The 14,675-nt window shown below is 34.8% G+C and overlaps 1 protein-coding gene across 2 annotated transcripts in view; it reads right to left on the bottom strand.

Annotated features, from left to right (window-relative positions):
• Positions 1–3,267: 3,267 nt before the first annotated feature.
• Positions 3,268–14,675, bottom strand: part of HSF2 (heat shock transcription factor 2) — a 32,543-nt gene continuing 21,135 nt past the window's right edge. Inside the window, exons 8-13 of one of the 2 annotated variants that reach the window (XM_054569889.1) lie at positions 13,436–13,584; positions 12,626–12,865; positions 11,875–11,980; positions 7,866–7,919; positions 5,093–5,177; positions 3,268–4,259 (exon numbers count right to left, since the gene is read on the bottom strand). In XM_054569889.1, coding sequence (XP_054425864.1) covers positions 3,967–4,259; positions 5,093–5,177; positions 7,866–7,919; positions 11,875–11,980; positions 12,626–12,865; positions 13,436–13,584 — 927 coding nt within the window. In that variant the 3' untranslated portion in view covers positions 3,268–3,966. The remainder of the gene's footprint in view (positions 4,260–5,092; positions 5,178–7,865; positions 7,920–11,874; positions 11,981–12,625; positions 12,866–13,435; positions 13,585–14,675) is intronic. The other variant, XM_054569890.1, reaches the window with a different exon arrangement.

Raw genomic sequence — 14,675 nt, 5'->3', positions numbered from 1 at the left:
TGTATGTTCATCATAATGACTGTCATTTGGTCATTTTCCCATTCTACAGACCTTTCTTCTCACACTTCAGCCTCTCAACTCCTGGGTATACCATGTATATGAAACAGAGTAAGTCCTCAATGTCCATAGGTTTTTAGAAGCTGGCCTGAAGCAAAATGACATGTAACAGAACTTTTCCATTTGGCTAATTGATAAAAATAATAGTTGAGTTCTTCCAGCATATTTCTGGTCACAAAAATACCACCAATCTTATAAATACCCAAAGCACTTGCAATATCAAATACTGAAATAAACATGTTCTATACATTCAGGAAAGGGTAGTAAAGAAAATGATTTACAGTCCGCTTATTCCAGTTCAGGCTGCCAGGGGCAGGCGGCTATCCCAGCAACTCAGGGCACAAGATGGGAGCCAAACCTGGACAGGACACATTGCAGGGCACCCTCACACACACTGACACACTCGACTGGGACAATTTAGACTGGGTGATTCACCTCACATGTACATCTTTGGGATGTGAGAGGAAACTGGAGTCCTGGAGAAAACCCACACATTCATGGAGAGAACATGCAAACTCTCTACAGGGGCCCCAGCTGGGAAGACTTCCCTATTATAGTGAAACCACACTGAACAAAATGGCATTTGAGGAACTGCTGTAGTGACACCCTAAGAAGGACATTTAGCTCTAAGTCACAAGCTACCTCCTGTTCTCTTGGAAGCAGGAGAAAGTTGGAGGCGGGATAGAGATGGGGGGTAGCCTCTGAATTAACTGTCTTCACATGGTGATACCTGTTTTCCAAATAGTACGCAGAAACTTTTTCTAGTAAACAGAAGCTAAATTATTTTTAAAACAATCAGTTCCCAGATCTTCAATTTCCATGTGTGTTCTTTCCTAGAGTTGATCTGCTGAAAATATGCCCCTGTACAAGGCTTTATCCCCTTAACAATTATTTTTTTCACATGAGACAAAACTGATAGATGTTGCATTCATTCTGAATCTTACCAAGGCACTTGGATAAAATCTCTAAAAAAGCAGAAACAATTACACATAAACAGACTCATAAAAACACACCAAAAGGGTGGTTACCTGGGGGGAGGGGATAAGAGAATGGATGAAAAAGGTGAAAGGGAATATAGTCAATAATATTGTGATAAGTTAACACGGTAAAAGATCACTGGAATTAGGTGATCACAGTGTAAATTTATCAAAATACTGAATCACCATATGATACAGCTAAAATACATACCAACCACACTTTTATTTTTAAAAATGACTTAAACCAAAAAAAAAAAAAATCCTTTTTTTAATTCTGATGTTTTCTAGTCTTTTCCTCTCAACGAAATTAAAAGATGATTTAATTAAGTCACCAGCTAATAAAATCATTTAAAAAAACTTCATAATAGTGAATTCTGGTATATAATTCTGAAGTTGTTGAAAGAACTGAGTGACAACACTTAAAATATCTGTCCATTCTCATCTAATTTTTGTGTTATAAAGTAAGTTCCTTAGAAATTTACATCTATAGAGTAAACAATAGGAATAAAATTGATGTTCTTACTATACGGATATTATTCTCCTCCAAATTTTAAAAAATAGGGGGGGAAAACCCCAAAACCTATTCATCCCACTAAAAGATGTATTTCTGGTAAAAAAAAAAATTTGTTTAAAAATAGTTCACTTCAAAATTTGGACTCTATATTAGTGAACACTAAAACTCTAACAGGTCAAACCAAGAAAATTTGGAGGGAGAAAGAACGAAAGTTTGTGCCCCCTTACCAGAACTTACAACTGATTTTCCATTTCAGACTTTATGGGCCTACATGATGGGTAGCTCTCCTCTAAGCTGTGATCCCAGAAGCTACATTTCTTCCTTCTTGAGTGTATACTTGGGAGCCACATAGTCCTCCGCATCAAGTTAGTGGAGGGGTAAAGGGCAAAGAAGATTGCATGGAGGAGGTTTTCACACACCAAACCTGGAAGTTCTAGTCATCACATCTCTCTTGATTGATCAGAACTCAGTTATATAGCTACTGTGATTTACAAAGGTGTAAATAATCTAACTGCACGACTGGAAGAGGAAATGGTTTGGCAACCAGTTAACAGTCTCTGCCACATAGATTCATAATGTTTTGATCATTTATTTATAATTGGAGACGTTTTTAAGGCTTAGAATTTTAAGGGTACAGAAAACAATTTCAAATTTAGTTGTAGAGAAGTGTGACAATACTTTTAACGCATGGCTTCTGTGCATAACAAAAATGGTAAAATTCTTTGGGGGAGTGAAATGAATGATGATGTGTATGAAATCACTATGGTATTTAGATTCGTTTAGTTAGATTTAAAAGAAAAACCTAATTATTTTTTTAAATAGTAGTTATTAGTATCCTAAATTCATTTGAATTACCAAACATAAGATGAAAAAATCTTCAAATGCCAACTTAAAATTACTACGTGTATAAAAGTTTTCAAAATCATTTTCAAAGCTCCAGCATGTCCCTAGGGAGAAGAAATTTGATCCTATCCCACAAAGAGGAAGGGGAGAGAAAAAGAAAACATCTCTGAAGTTATGTTTCCTCTCAGTTTCTCAACTCTTTTCACCTGAAAACCTCTGTGAAATGCATAGGCAGAAAACTGTTCTTAGGTCTTTAATTAGTTCACCAAGATCCTAGTGTATGAGCCAAGTACTTGAGGATATGCTAAGAAAGGGTTTACTATCCCTCTGTGCTAGGCTTTACTTTGAATTTTTACATCATAGAGAAATTCGAAAGTAACAAGAAACAGAGTATGGCCAATAGGGAAGCCATCTCTGTAATTCCTCATCAAGTAGCCCTATAAAATATTCAGATATTGACCATATTGCTTCCAGCACCCTGCTTGAATCTTTAAGTGATAAAAGAAAAAAGTGGCCCTGTCTTGCATTAAGTCTCAATAATCCTCTGAGCACCTGTTCCAAAGAGGGGGAAGTGATTTGACTCTTATCTTTTCTAAGAACAAAAATGTAAGCCCTTATCTAGGGATAATGTTCTTTACTGATTGGGAACAATGAGAGGCATACTTCTCTCAGTTATTTATTATAAAAATAGTAAGAAAGCCACTATAATTTTTGAACAAAGAAATATAAAACACATTAAGTTTAGAGACTTTACACTCATCCCTTACTGCAATACACAGGCTATCTTTGAGATGAGGCACGAAGACCATAGTGTAACTCATGTGAGTGTCACCTCCAAAAACAACACATATCAGACACTAGTATGCAACATTCATTATATTTATTTTACTAAATATTATGGTTCAAAAAAACAAACCAAAAAACTTGTACTTAAAACTAGCCCAACTAGGTGGACTGGGCTGACGCCATCCCATCCCCTTCTATGTGTACAGAACTGGAACCATATCAGACAGCAAGCACTCATGTATGTATACTTTGCCTTTCCTGTTGAACATGAATGAACTTCTCTGAACCAGGAGAGACAAATGAAGTTTTACAAGGTACAGGCACTTTATGTTCCCAGTTTTAGAAATAAGCCAAGTGAAAAATATTTAGTCAAAAGTAACTGGAACAGAGAAAGCTTTAGTAGTTCTACCATTAATTTTAGTGACTACACTCAATGCAGACAGACAGCATCAAACAAGTAAAACAGAAGTTTAACTGGGGTTAATGGGCACATATATAAAAAATAATTCAAATTTACTACAACTGGAGAAAAATGCCCATCTGAATCCAACTTAAAGATATGCCAATAATGTGCATTAAATCTTGTGTACCTACATAGCTGAGTAACATCTGAAAGCTCTGCAAGTGTGTGTGGTTAGTGAGAAAAGCAAAAGGTGCTTTTGATTCCACAGTATCCAATTAAACAACAAAAAAAAAGCATTTTACAAAAAAAGGTACCAAATAATACTTTAAAATAAATAGTTCATCATTTTGATGAATATATACATGTAGAGTCCACTTCTTGGAAATTTAGCTATCTAAAAGTGGCATATCACTATCAAGAGGTGCAGGAGCAAGTTCACATAAATAGAACAGTGTCGCTTCACTAGCTTCGGCTTCTGTCAATGGTTCCAGACGAACAAGCTTACTTTGGGTTGGCTCTGGTTCCAGGCTGCTATCCAGAAGCTCATCAACTTCTATGGGTTTATCTACAGAGGACATAACTTCTGATGATGCTGTGCTTCCCTGTTCAACAGTAGAGGCAGGGTTCCCATCAAGGAATGCAAGAAGTGGAAAGGCAGTGTACTGGATAAGCTGTTTATCTATAATAAAAATTAGAAAATAGCTCTTTTATTACCAACTTGAACATAGTTCAAGATGACAGGAAGAATAAACGGAAACAGATGTGCACATATGCAATCACTAACCCAGCAAAACAAGAAATCAGGTATTTGTCAGTAAACTAAAAAATGTTCAAGTCAGAAAAGTTAGTATTTTATTCAACAATTAAGAAATGAGGGTTGCCCTGGCAGGTGTGGCTCAGTGGACTCTGCACAGGCCTGTGAACCAAAAGGTCGAAGGTTCAATTCTGGTCAGGACACATGCCTGGATTGCAGGTACAGCTCCCCAGTTGGGGGCGTGTGAGAGGCAAGCAATGAATGTTACTCCCCCTCTCTTTCTCCCTTCCTTCCTCCTCTCTAAAAAATAAATAAAATCTTTTAAAAAAATGAAATGAAGGTTTTTTCTGTTCTCCTAAAGTTAAAATAGAAAAAAAAAACACAACTCCAATTTTAAAAACTATTACCTCACCAATTCGATCTTCTCTGTATGTCAGAATCTTGACACATTATGCATAGAACTGTGACCAGCACATTCTGTGTTCAATTATTAAGTATGTCAAGAATTTCATTGGCATGCATTAGTTTCTACGTAGGACTCCTAATTTTATTCTATTTGATGGTAGAGAGAGACGGAGAGAAACGGAGACGTCGATTTGCTGTTCCACTTTATGCATTAACTGATTGCTTCTTGTATGTGCCCAAATGGAGCTTGAATCTACAAACTTGGCATATGGGGTCGATACTCCAAATAAGCTGTCAGGGCAGTACTCTTAATTCTAAAATTCTATAGAAATTAGTATCACATTTATACCTACCTGTTTTGGGTTTAGATTTTCTTCCCTCTTCTGAAACTGGCTGAACTACATTGTTCTTGGTAGTTTCTAATCCTTTATTCTCAGACTAAAAGAAAAATAACATAAAAATACTTTTTAATATTTTATATATTCCTGAAAATAGCAAAACATAAAAACTGGTGCATGAATATTGTGAATATTGGTATATTATCTGAAATATATGGGAAGGAGAAGCATCAGGAAAGATGGACTAGAGAAAGAGATTTGAGTAGAGGTAACAAGAATGGTTAAGAAAACTATTGCTATCATTAAGTGGATGAAACAAATATCTTAACCTAGAGTGAAAGTAAGTATGAAAAGGAAGGGACATTTGAACAGAATAGACAGAATTTGTCAAGGATAAAGGATGGGAATAAGTCAAAAATTGCTTCTAATTAAGAGGTAATTCTTTAAACTAATTTTAAACAGTTTTCATTAAAAATGTATTAAGACATTTCTCTTCATTCACAGAGTAAATGAGCATATTTAGAGTAGCTGAGGATAACATGGTGGCATCCTAAAACTATTTATTCCTATATTTGGAAGCCTCAAAGTTAACGTGGTTCTTCATTTCCTTTATGTGGCTACTTCAGTTCTTTTCTCTCATTTAAATTGCTTCTTTCAACCAGTGGCTTCTCTTCTTATATCTGATTGTAAGTGAATTAAATCTCTAATGCTGTTAAATTCTTCAGTGCTCTTTTCAACGATGTTCAGAGTGAGGTGCAGAGGTTCACAATTTCTCCTAAATAGCTGTTAAGTCTCAGATATCTGCATGCTGGTTAGGTATATATGGTGTAATAAACATATTAATTCCTGTAATTCCCCTGATATTCATTAAAAAATAAAGCAGTAAAGTTTCTAGAATTCAGAGAAAATACCAAGATGTAGTAAAAACTTAATACCTTTCCAAAAATTTACATTAAAATATTTCTCTTTTAACATTCACAATAAACAATAATCAATACCACCATTTTTACTTGTATACTTCCTAAAAAAAAATAGGTATTTTCCAAGGATGCCACTGCTGTCACTAAAAAACATATGAGAACCAGGATAACAAATAGTGTTCAGCTTCCATGCAAATTATTATTCATTAGTAGTGGCCACCTAGATTTCTGTATTGAGAAGTATAAAGTATACCCATTTACTAGGAAAAAGTGTTGTAATCCATGTCATGTAGTACCTAATTAAGGGAATAACAACTGATATGCCAATTATTTGAAAACAGTCTAGATTCTAGAACTATAATGAAAAGTCATTCTCAAATTTAATTTCTCTATATCATTTTGAAGCAATATGCAATTTGCTGTTTAAAAGCTATTTCTGAAAACTATATTTAAGCTACTGGTTTTTGGAATAGGGAGGAGATCTAAGAATAAAGAATGACTCAAAGTCTAATCAAGAAATAACAGTATATCACATTCACTAAATAAATGCCTGTTATGGGATCATTCAACTTCAGGTCTAATATTCAGTATTATATGTGATGAAACAGTGCTGAGGTGGTCCATAGAATCTTATAATATAAACCTAGGCAAACTATGGTCCACATGCTAAATACAGCATGCTCACTGCCTTTGCAGATAAAGTTTTATTGGAGCACAGCTACACTCGTTCTTTTAAGTACTATCTATGGCTTCTTCTGCACTAAAATCACAGAGCTGAGTAGATGTGACAGAGAACACATGGCCTGCAAAGACAAAAATATTTATCAACTGGTCTTTACAGAAAAAAAATACGCCAACCCCTAATATAAGTCAGCTGAAACTAAATGCATAGTAAACTTTCTGGTTCAAAAAGTTCGCAACTTCTTTCAACTATTAAGTTACCTAGGGCTATAACTTTAAAAATGTAAAAAATCTGGTCAGGCTATCCTCACAAAGGACAACAGTGAGAAAAATTACACCCGCTCTCTGTAATCACTCATTTATTTGATGTGTGTTCATTTTTAGACTATAATACTTGATTTTACTAGTCTAGAATTTGTACAAATTTCAGATGACTTGATTTACCTTTGTAATCAATGAAAAATAGGGATTACTAAACAATTTGGTATAAATACAAGATAAATGGAGTATATACCTCTTCAAGACAATAAATAGCACAAAATAGAACAATAATTTCTAAATGTCTGCTCTAATAACCTCAAACTGTCCTTATTACTCATGAAAAACCAGTTTCAAAGACTTGTTAACATGTGTTAATCCCAACTGGAGTTCCTGTACCTTTAAGAAAATAACAAAAACCATCACTTAAAGAAGTCTAAAAGCCATACTTTGTTTTAATTTGCCTTATCTAAAATTAGTACGAATCCCTGAACTTTTACTATATTCTAATAAAATGAAGATACTTATTTAAGAATATGGGTGCAAGCTAATTCTCAAATAAAAATACTGAGAAATTTACTGAAGGAATAAGAACGTAAAATCAAGCACATAAAACATAAATAAATAATATTTTAATAATTTATTTCAGTGACATACCTGACAATGCCAGGTTTAATGACAAAATCTGCCAGCACTTTGAGGGCTGATTTCATACTGGTACTTAATTGTACAAGTGCCAGTAAAACTGAGCAATGATTCACCCCATAACCAAAAGCTGATTTTTCATCTAAAATTTTACTATCTTGATCACACATATTAGGTAAGAATATAAAATGCCTTTAACTGGGAGTGATACTGCTCTCTACTCACGAGGAGTGTTTTCAGATTCTTATAGCTATGGGTCCTGAGCAACATGAATTAAAACTTACTTTTGTATTATTGATGTAATCTGTGGGATTCATCTGCACAGAACTAGTGAAAAGCTGAAAGACCAAACAAGAAAGATAAGTTTAAAAAATATTTTTAAAAAACTAACTGTGTTCAAAATTTTTATACAGCCATGTTGGATGAAGAGATACAGTCCCTGCACTAGGGAGTTTCCATACAATAAAATAAATTTGGAAGAGAAAAGCAGGAAAGCAGAAAGAAAAACAAACAGAATCAGAGCAAGCTAGCCCATGCACTGGATGTTGTACGAATTTTTCTATAAAACTATAATCACTTGAGACAAATGGTGTTTTTTTCCACAGCTCCCCTCTCCTTCTTTTCCTTCATTTTTTTTCTCCCTGAATACATTGGGCCATAAGTGGCAAACAGGACTGAGTTCCTTGTCCTGGCCCTAAGCCTTCACTGACCATTTGCTAATTCTATGAAAAACTTACAGAATCTACTCTACGACAATGGCTCCTCAAGTACGAATGGCATACCTTCTTTTCGCTTCACCTAGCCAGAGAAGTTGTAGATGCTAAGACCACTGCTAACTGCTCGCCTCAGTCCAGCCAGTTCAAATATAACTTATGTTTGTCGTAAGTTTCAAAGTCATTCATTTAATAGGGATTAAGTGACCATATAAGAAATAATTGTCATCATAAAGAATATAAAATGAAGACACTGTTCCTGCTCTTTAGGAGCTTACAATCTAAAAGACAAGATAAGCACAACATCAAATTAACAACATATGATCAGATACAATCCAGTATTATAATAATAATGGATGGCGGAGCTCAAAAGTACTAAAGAGTGAAGAGAATGAAAGAAGGAAAACACACAGACACACACACACATACATATATAGGATAAACAAAAAGCCTGGATGAAGCTATGTAACATTATCAGTCAGTCCCTGGGGCCTGTAGACCTGGAAAGGAGAGGATGGAGGGAAGAATACATTGTTACAACATTAGCAGAAACAAAGAAAAAGGAGACCAGTCTAAATCACACAGAAACTCTGAGTTGAATAGTAAGTGGTATACATAAGGTTCAAAAAGTAAAGCATGGCCAATCGGGAGTGCTTTTGCCTTTAAGAGCTTTGGGAATGGACTGAGCAATGAAAAATGGCAATTAAAGCATTTTAACAATGAGCACACCAAAGTGGTTCACAGGATAGAATGCAGTGCAGAAGCCACAGGCCATTCCTCTATCCTGTCTGGGCACTGATTTCCTCTCCAAGTTCTGTATTCATAGTGTACCTAAAAATATCCCCAGTTCTTCCTTTTCATTCATTGTTTCCCCTGTCATATCACATACTGATCTATGAAGAGGAGAAGACTGAGTTCCTAAGAGTAGATAGCTACCCATGACTGCTAATCTCTGCCAGTTTGGCTTGCACTGACCAAATTTTGTCCCTACTAAGACTGGCATCTAAAGAGGGCCAACAGTGTAAGATCCCCTCTCATTTTTTATCCCACTTCCCCTATACATTGACTCAGGAATACCTTTATATATTCCCAGCAGATGTATAGTATGAACTATAAAAAAGTCGATTACAGATGAGGAGCTAACATAGTTGGTTGAACTGTATGGCCAGGCCCCTCCTGCTGACTCCACAATGGGTCCCTCAGTACTAAACTTTGCAGAGAGAACCCATGAACTCTTCAGCACACTTATCTATGTCCTTATCATCTTCAGCAGCTCAGAGAACAAGGCAACCTATGCATGGATTTTATATTTATAGCAATACAGCATAATTCAAGGATGAGATAATGATGGTCTTGAATGAGAAAGGCAAGAGTGGGAAATTTAAAAAGCTGAAAACAGTATCTAGTTTAGAAAATAAAGAAATGTTTGGTGCTAAACACAATTAATATAAGGCAAGACCTAAATGATGTTTCTCAAAGGCATGGAATTAGAATTCAAGCAAAGTTTACTTTAAAAAATAATAAGAGGTAGAAGACAGAAATCCTACAAGCACAGATCCCCCCAGAGAGGAAGGACAGAAAAAGAAGAGGAGAAGAAAATAAAAGAGGATGAAAGATCAAGTACCTGGGGATGACTAAGTAGAAGCCAACAGGAAAAAAAGAAGTGTTTAGAAGAAATGGAGAATGTTTAGGAAGATAGGAAGAGAAAAAAGGTCCCAGAACTTCTAAAACCAACAGAGCAAGTTTTATTGTAGAAAATCAGTAGTAATACTATTAATTACTTATACATCTAACAAGAGCCCTTCAGGGCATTATCTACATTTTAAGGATGGGGAAACTGGGAAAAGAGATTAACTTTCTCAAAGTTAATAAAAACACAGCTAGTATAGTAAGCAACATGTGCCAAAAATGGAACCCAAATCTGATTCAATACAAACCTTCTACGAGCCCAGTGAGCTAATTTGGGGGGGGAGGGCAGAAAAAAATCACAGCCTACTCACTATGAATGAACCAAGGCAGAATAGGCTTAGAGTAAATAAGTAAGACAATACAGGGTTCGAAAAGAAATATAGAGTAAAAAAGAAGAAAAAAATACAGCCATTCTTTTAGAAAAGCAGAATGGTAAACAAGCAGAACAACACATCAAAATGTTTTTAAGAGGGGGAAGGTCTGTACCTATTGCAGGCAGGTGGGGAAAAAGCAAGGATAGAGATAAAAACAGACAGGCAGGGGCAAGTGTACAAATTGGCTTCAAAGAAGAAGTAGGCACTTCCTCTAAGATGAAATTCCACATCTTATGAGAGGACCAGGGTGGGGTGAATTACCCTCTGTGAAAACAGTTGGCTGGAAAAGGTCATGAGGACAAATGACTATGATAAATGTTCCAAAGCTGAATTAGAATAATTCAGTTGAAGACAGCAAGGGTTTGTAAAGGGTCAAAATTATAGGATTTTCTTTCTTTCTTAGTAATCTAAAACACAAGTATTCTAAAAGGTCCCAGATTCAGAGTGGGGACAAAGACTAATAGAATCAAGGACAGTCACGTTACTATTAACCAGTTGAAGTAGGACATTAACATGGATGTTGAATTCACTTAAAATCGTAACTAGGTCAGCATGGAAGGAAGTCTTCAAAGACAGTGAAATTCATCCCATGAGGCCCTGATAAGATGATAAAGTCTTGTCACACAAAGACTGATGAGAAGCAGAGGGAGTAGGTGGTAAATTTAGATTAAAGAGTAAGAAAAGACTAATTCCTTTGGCCTCACTGAGAAGCTCTTAAAAGGGCAAGACTATATAATCTTGATGTGAAATAAGCTGCATTTTAAGAAAAAAAAATTGCCAAAAGAAGGACCAAACAAAACTTTCAACAGACAGAAACATGTTCACAACAGGAAGTGAACATGGGGAGAGAACCAGATTCATATGGATGGGAGCAGGCCACAAAGGAAGCTTAGGTAAAGAAAGGAAGGGGGTGACAGGAACACAAGGGAAGAGAATGAGAAAGGCGGTTATTGCCAGAAATGGTAGATAAGGACTCACAAACCAGACAACACTGGAGTCAAGTTCTCAGAGTTGGTGGTGAGGACTGGAGCAGGGGAACTTTAGGGTATGGGACATAAGAATTTTAAAAGTATAGCTAGTATAATACATTTGAATGGAAAACATTAATTTCCAAAGTTAAGAAGTGTATTCATGCTATTTCCTGACTACATATCTCCATTACTAATTTCTACCATTTTCTATTCAGACAATTTATCCTACAGCAAAATATAATACAGCAGCAAGTACAGACAAGACCTAAGTTTAACAGTACTGTTGAACAATGTTGATGTGTTGTTATGGAGCGGATTAACTGAAACTGCTTCTCAGAGATGGGTAGTTACTACCCTCTTTAACTGTTCTGAAGCCATCTGTTCAATCTTTCTGATACACAAAACCACTGATTGAAGGAAAAAACCAAAAACAAAACCAATGTCAAAAACAAGTGTAAAACATAAGAAAATGATGTATGGATTTATAAATAATACACATAAGACATACAAACTACAAGTACAACAAAGATTATTCAAAGTACCTACATCAACCAGAAGATCTGGGTCTATGCTAAACTGTCTTCCTGACAGCATGGCTTGGAAGTCTTCTAAACTGCAATCAATACTGTCAAGATAATCCAACAGCTCAACCCTAAGAGAAAATAAAAATTTGAAATAAAAAATCAATTAGGTTTTCTTGTTTTTATGTTTAAAATACATTGTAATCCAGCTAGGCAAAACATTCCCAGAAACTGCTGAATCCTTACCAATTTTTAATCTTAAGAGATCTTATTCAATACTGGAGATTCCTGAAAATTCAGTTAACTGAGAACCCACAACCTGTACAAAAACTTCAGTACTCACAGAAAAAAGGTTCAGCAACGAAACACTGATTCATCTTTCCTTTATGTTAAAAAATATTAAATATTTAACCTCTTATTACCTATCATTGCAACTAATTTCTTATTTTCTTATGCCAGAAATAAGTCCCTTAATAGAGGCATGTTATTCCACAGTCCTGATTTAAACTCATTTAATACAACCTCATATACATTACGGACATTCAAAACAAGTATTTCATTAAAAAAAAAAAAATTTGAGGAACTGTCAAGAAAATCCCAAGACTGCTCTTGGGATGATTAAATCCTTCTCAAAATAGCATTTGTGAAGCTTGGCCCTGACCAAAACAAATATAGACTATATGCGTTCATATTGTGAAAGGAAGATCAATCAAAGAGAGAGAGAGTAAGTAAAGTAAACAAAGCAAATAAATTTGGACACCTATATGAGCACTCACTTTCCCAAAAGATTGATGTTATCATTTAAAATGGAATCCATCATGGTCACAGGATCTTCTGCAGTCAGACTGGATGAGCCATTTAGCTGGACGGCACTAGACATGAGAGGGCTAGTGCCATCACCGCCAGAACTTAGGGTTTCTCTGGCTGGTTCATTCTGATCTCCACTCTGAATGACAGGTGCATACTCATCTTCATTGTCATCTTCAACAATGACAATATCAGGGTACTGGTTACAGCTGGGTCAGCAATATGAGAAAGAACCAATTATATTTTCAGACCAATTCAATAAATTAAATCTATCCATTCATTCTCTTTGGAGATTCTCTTCCCAAACCCACATATCTGAATTCTTAAATTTCTTGGGAAAGTATCTTAATCACAAATATTGATAGTTCACATGATATAAGACCACAAAAAAATCAATTAAAGGAGTTTAACTACAAAATTAAAAAATCAGAATTCTTATTACTTTGTTGTTGGGTGTCTTTTTGCTGGGGCTGAAAGGGAGTACCTGGTTGGATAATTTGGCGTAATTTTTCAGTTTAATAACTCAAACATGAGTTGGACATTAGTTCATCAAAGAATAAAGTGGATTTGAATTTACTGTATTTTGCCATGCATAATGCTCATTTTGCCCAAATTTTTGAGAGGAAAAATAAGGATGTACATTTATACAGGAGTAGTGCTAAGGATGTGCATTATACATGGACAGCGTTAAGACCATGGTGTGCATTATACATGACAGTAACTCTCTGGTAAGAAAAGTAACCAATATTTTCATAAATTTTATTTTACAATCTCCTTACTTGGAGGGATCAGATATTACATCTTCATTAGTTTCTGGAATAACAGGGATATTTTCTTCATCTGCATTATCATCGGTAACATCATAAATAATGATATCATCTGAAATTCGCTCCCTTGATTTTAAACCTTCAGTCCTACTATGTGGAACCTAAAGAATCAAGGAGAAAATATATTAAAAAAATGAAATTATATTATCTACCAAACATTATTATATAAAAAATGCTAATTTGGCATCTACTATTTACTACATGTCGAGGACACAACAGTAAGCAAAACAGGTATGTTCTCTGTCCTTCTTGGACTTATACACTAATTATACTAGTAGTGCCAATTCACAGAGGTATGACATATCATTCTCCATACCCTACTTAACTGTTTTTGGTTTCTTTTTTTTTAATCTACAAGGGACCTTGAAGATAGCATGCCTCTGAATGTTTATACAGAAAGATCTTCATATTTTAAAGTATTTTTTTAATACTCAAAGGATAAAAAAGTCAGGATTTCACCAGAAATTTCAAGCATAACTAGATGGTTACTGTTCTGACGGGGACTATTTTCTCTCAAGCTACCCTGATACGTATTTTATTCACACTGATTAACTGGTTTCAAAAATAGGAAAGAAAAAAACCCTTCAACTATTCCAAAGTTAAATGTCAGCCTGGCATTTCAGTGATTTTTTTTTTTTAATTTAGTTACATTGGGACCATAGGTACATTAACAAAAAAAAAAAAACACTCAATTTTTTAAAGCAAACTGAAGTATTAATTTAATGCAAAAATCTATCCATTTTAATACCAGGTAATACAGAGGCAGATGATGTGGAGTATTTAAAAATATGTAAATCCAGTTAAATTAATCTTTCTCTTACATGAATTTTTAATCCTAAAAACAAAGTATTTTGCTATATTTGATTAAAAACAGTGGTAGGAAAAGAAACCAGATGTAAGCTTAACTCTTAATTTTCCTGTGGAGAAAAAGCTTGATACTTTAATAATAAGTCTCAAACAGTATTCAAAATTCTAAGATTTGAAAGTAACAATGATAATCGGATACTAAAAGAAGTGACTCTGGACTGGATAAATTTCCCTCTGGATGTAAGTTTGACAAATTATCCAGAGAGCCTGTGAAAAAAATGAAAGTAAACAAAAATACTTTTTGAAATTGCTATAGTAAAAGTCTAGTCTGTGTACATTTATAATAAAAGTTGTAAACTTAAAATAATCAATGGATAAATACATA

Source organism: Pteronotus mesoamericanus, unplaced genomic scaffold (assembly GCF_021234165.1).
Source record: "Pteronotus mesoamericanus isolate MK-2021 breed Mesoamerican mustached bat unplaced genomic scaffold, CSHL_Meso_final contig_20, whole genome shotgun sequence".
In the NCBI taxonomy this organism is placed as follows: Eukaryota; Metazoa; Chordata; class Mammalia; order Chiroptera; family Mormoopidae; genus Pteronotus; species Pteronotus mesoamericanus.
Note: the sequence above shows the minus strand (reverse complement) of the source record. Positions and strands in the feature narration are given on the sequence as shown.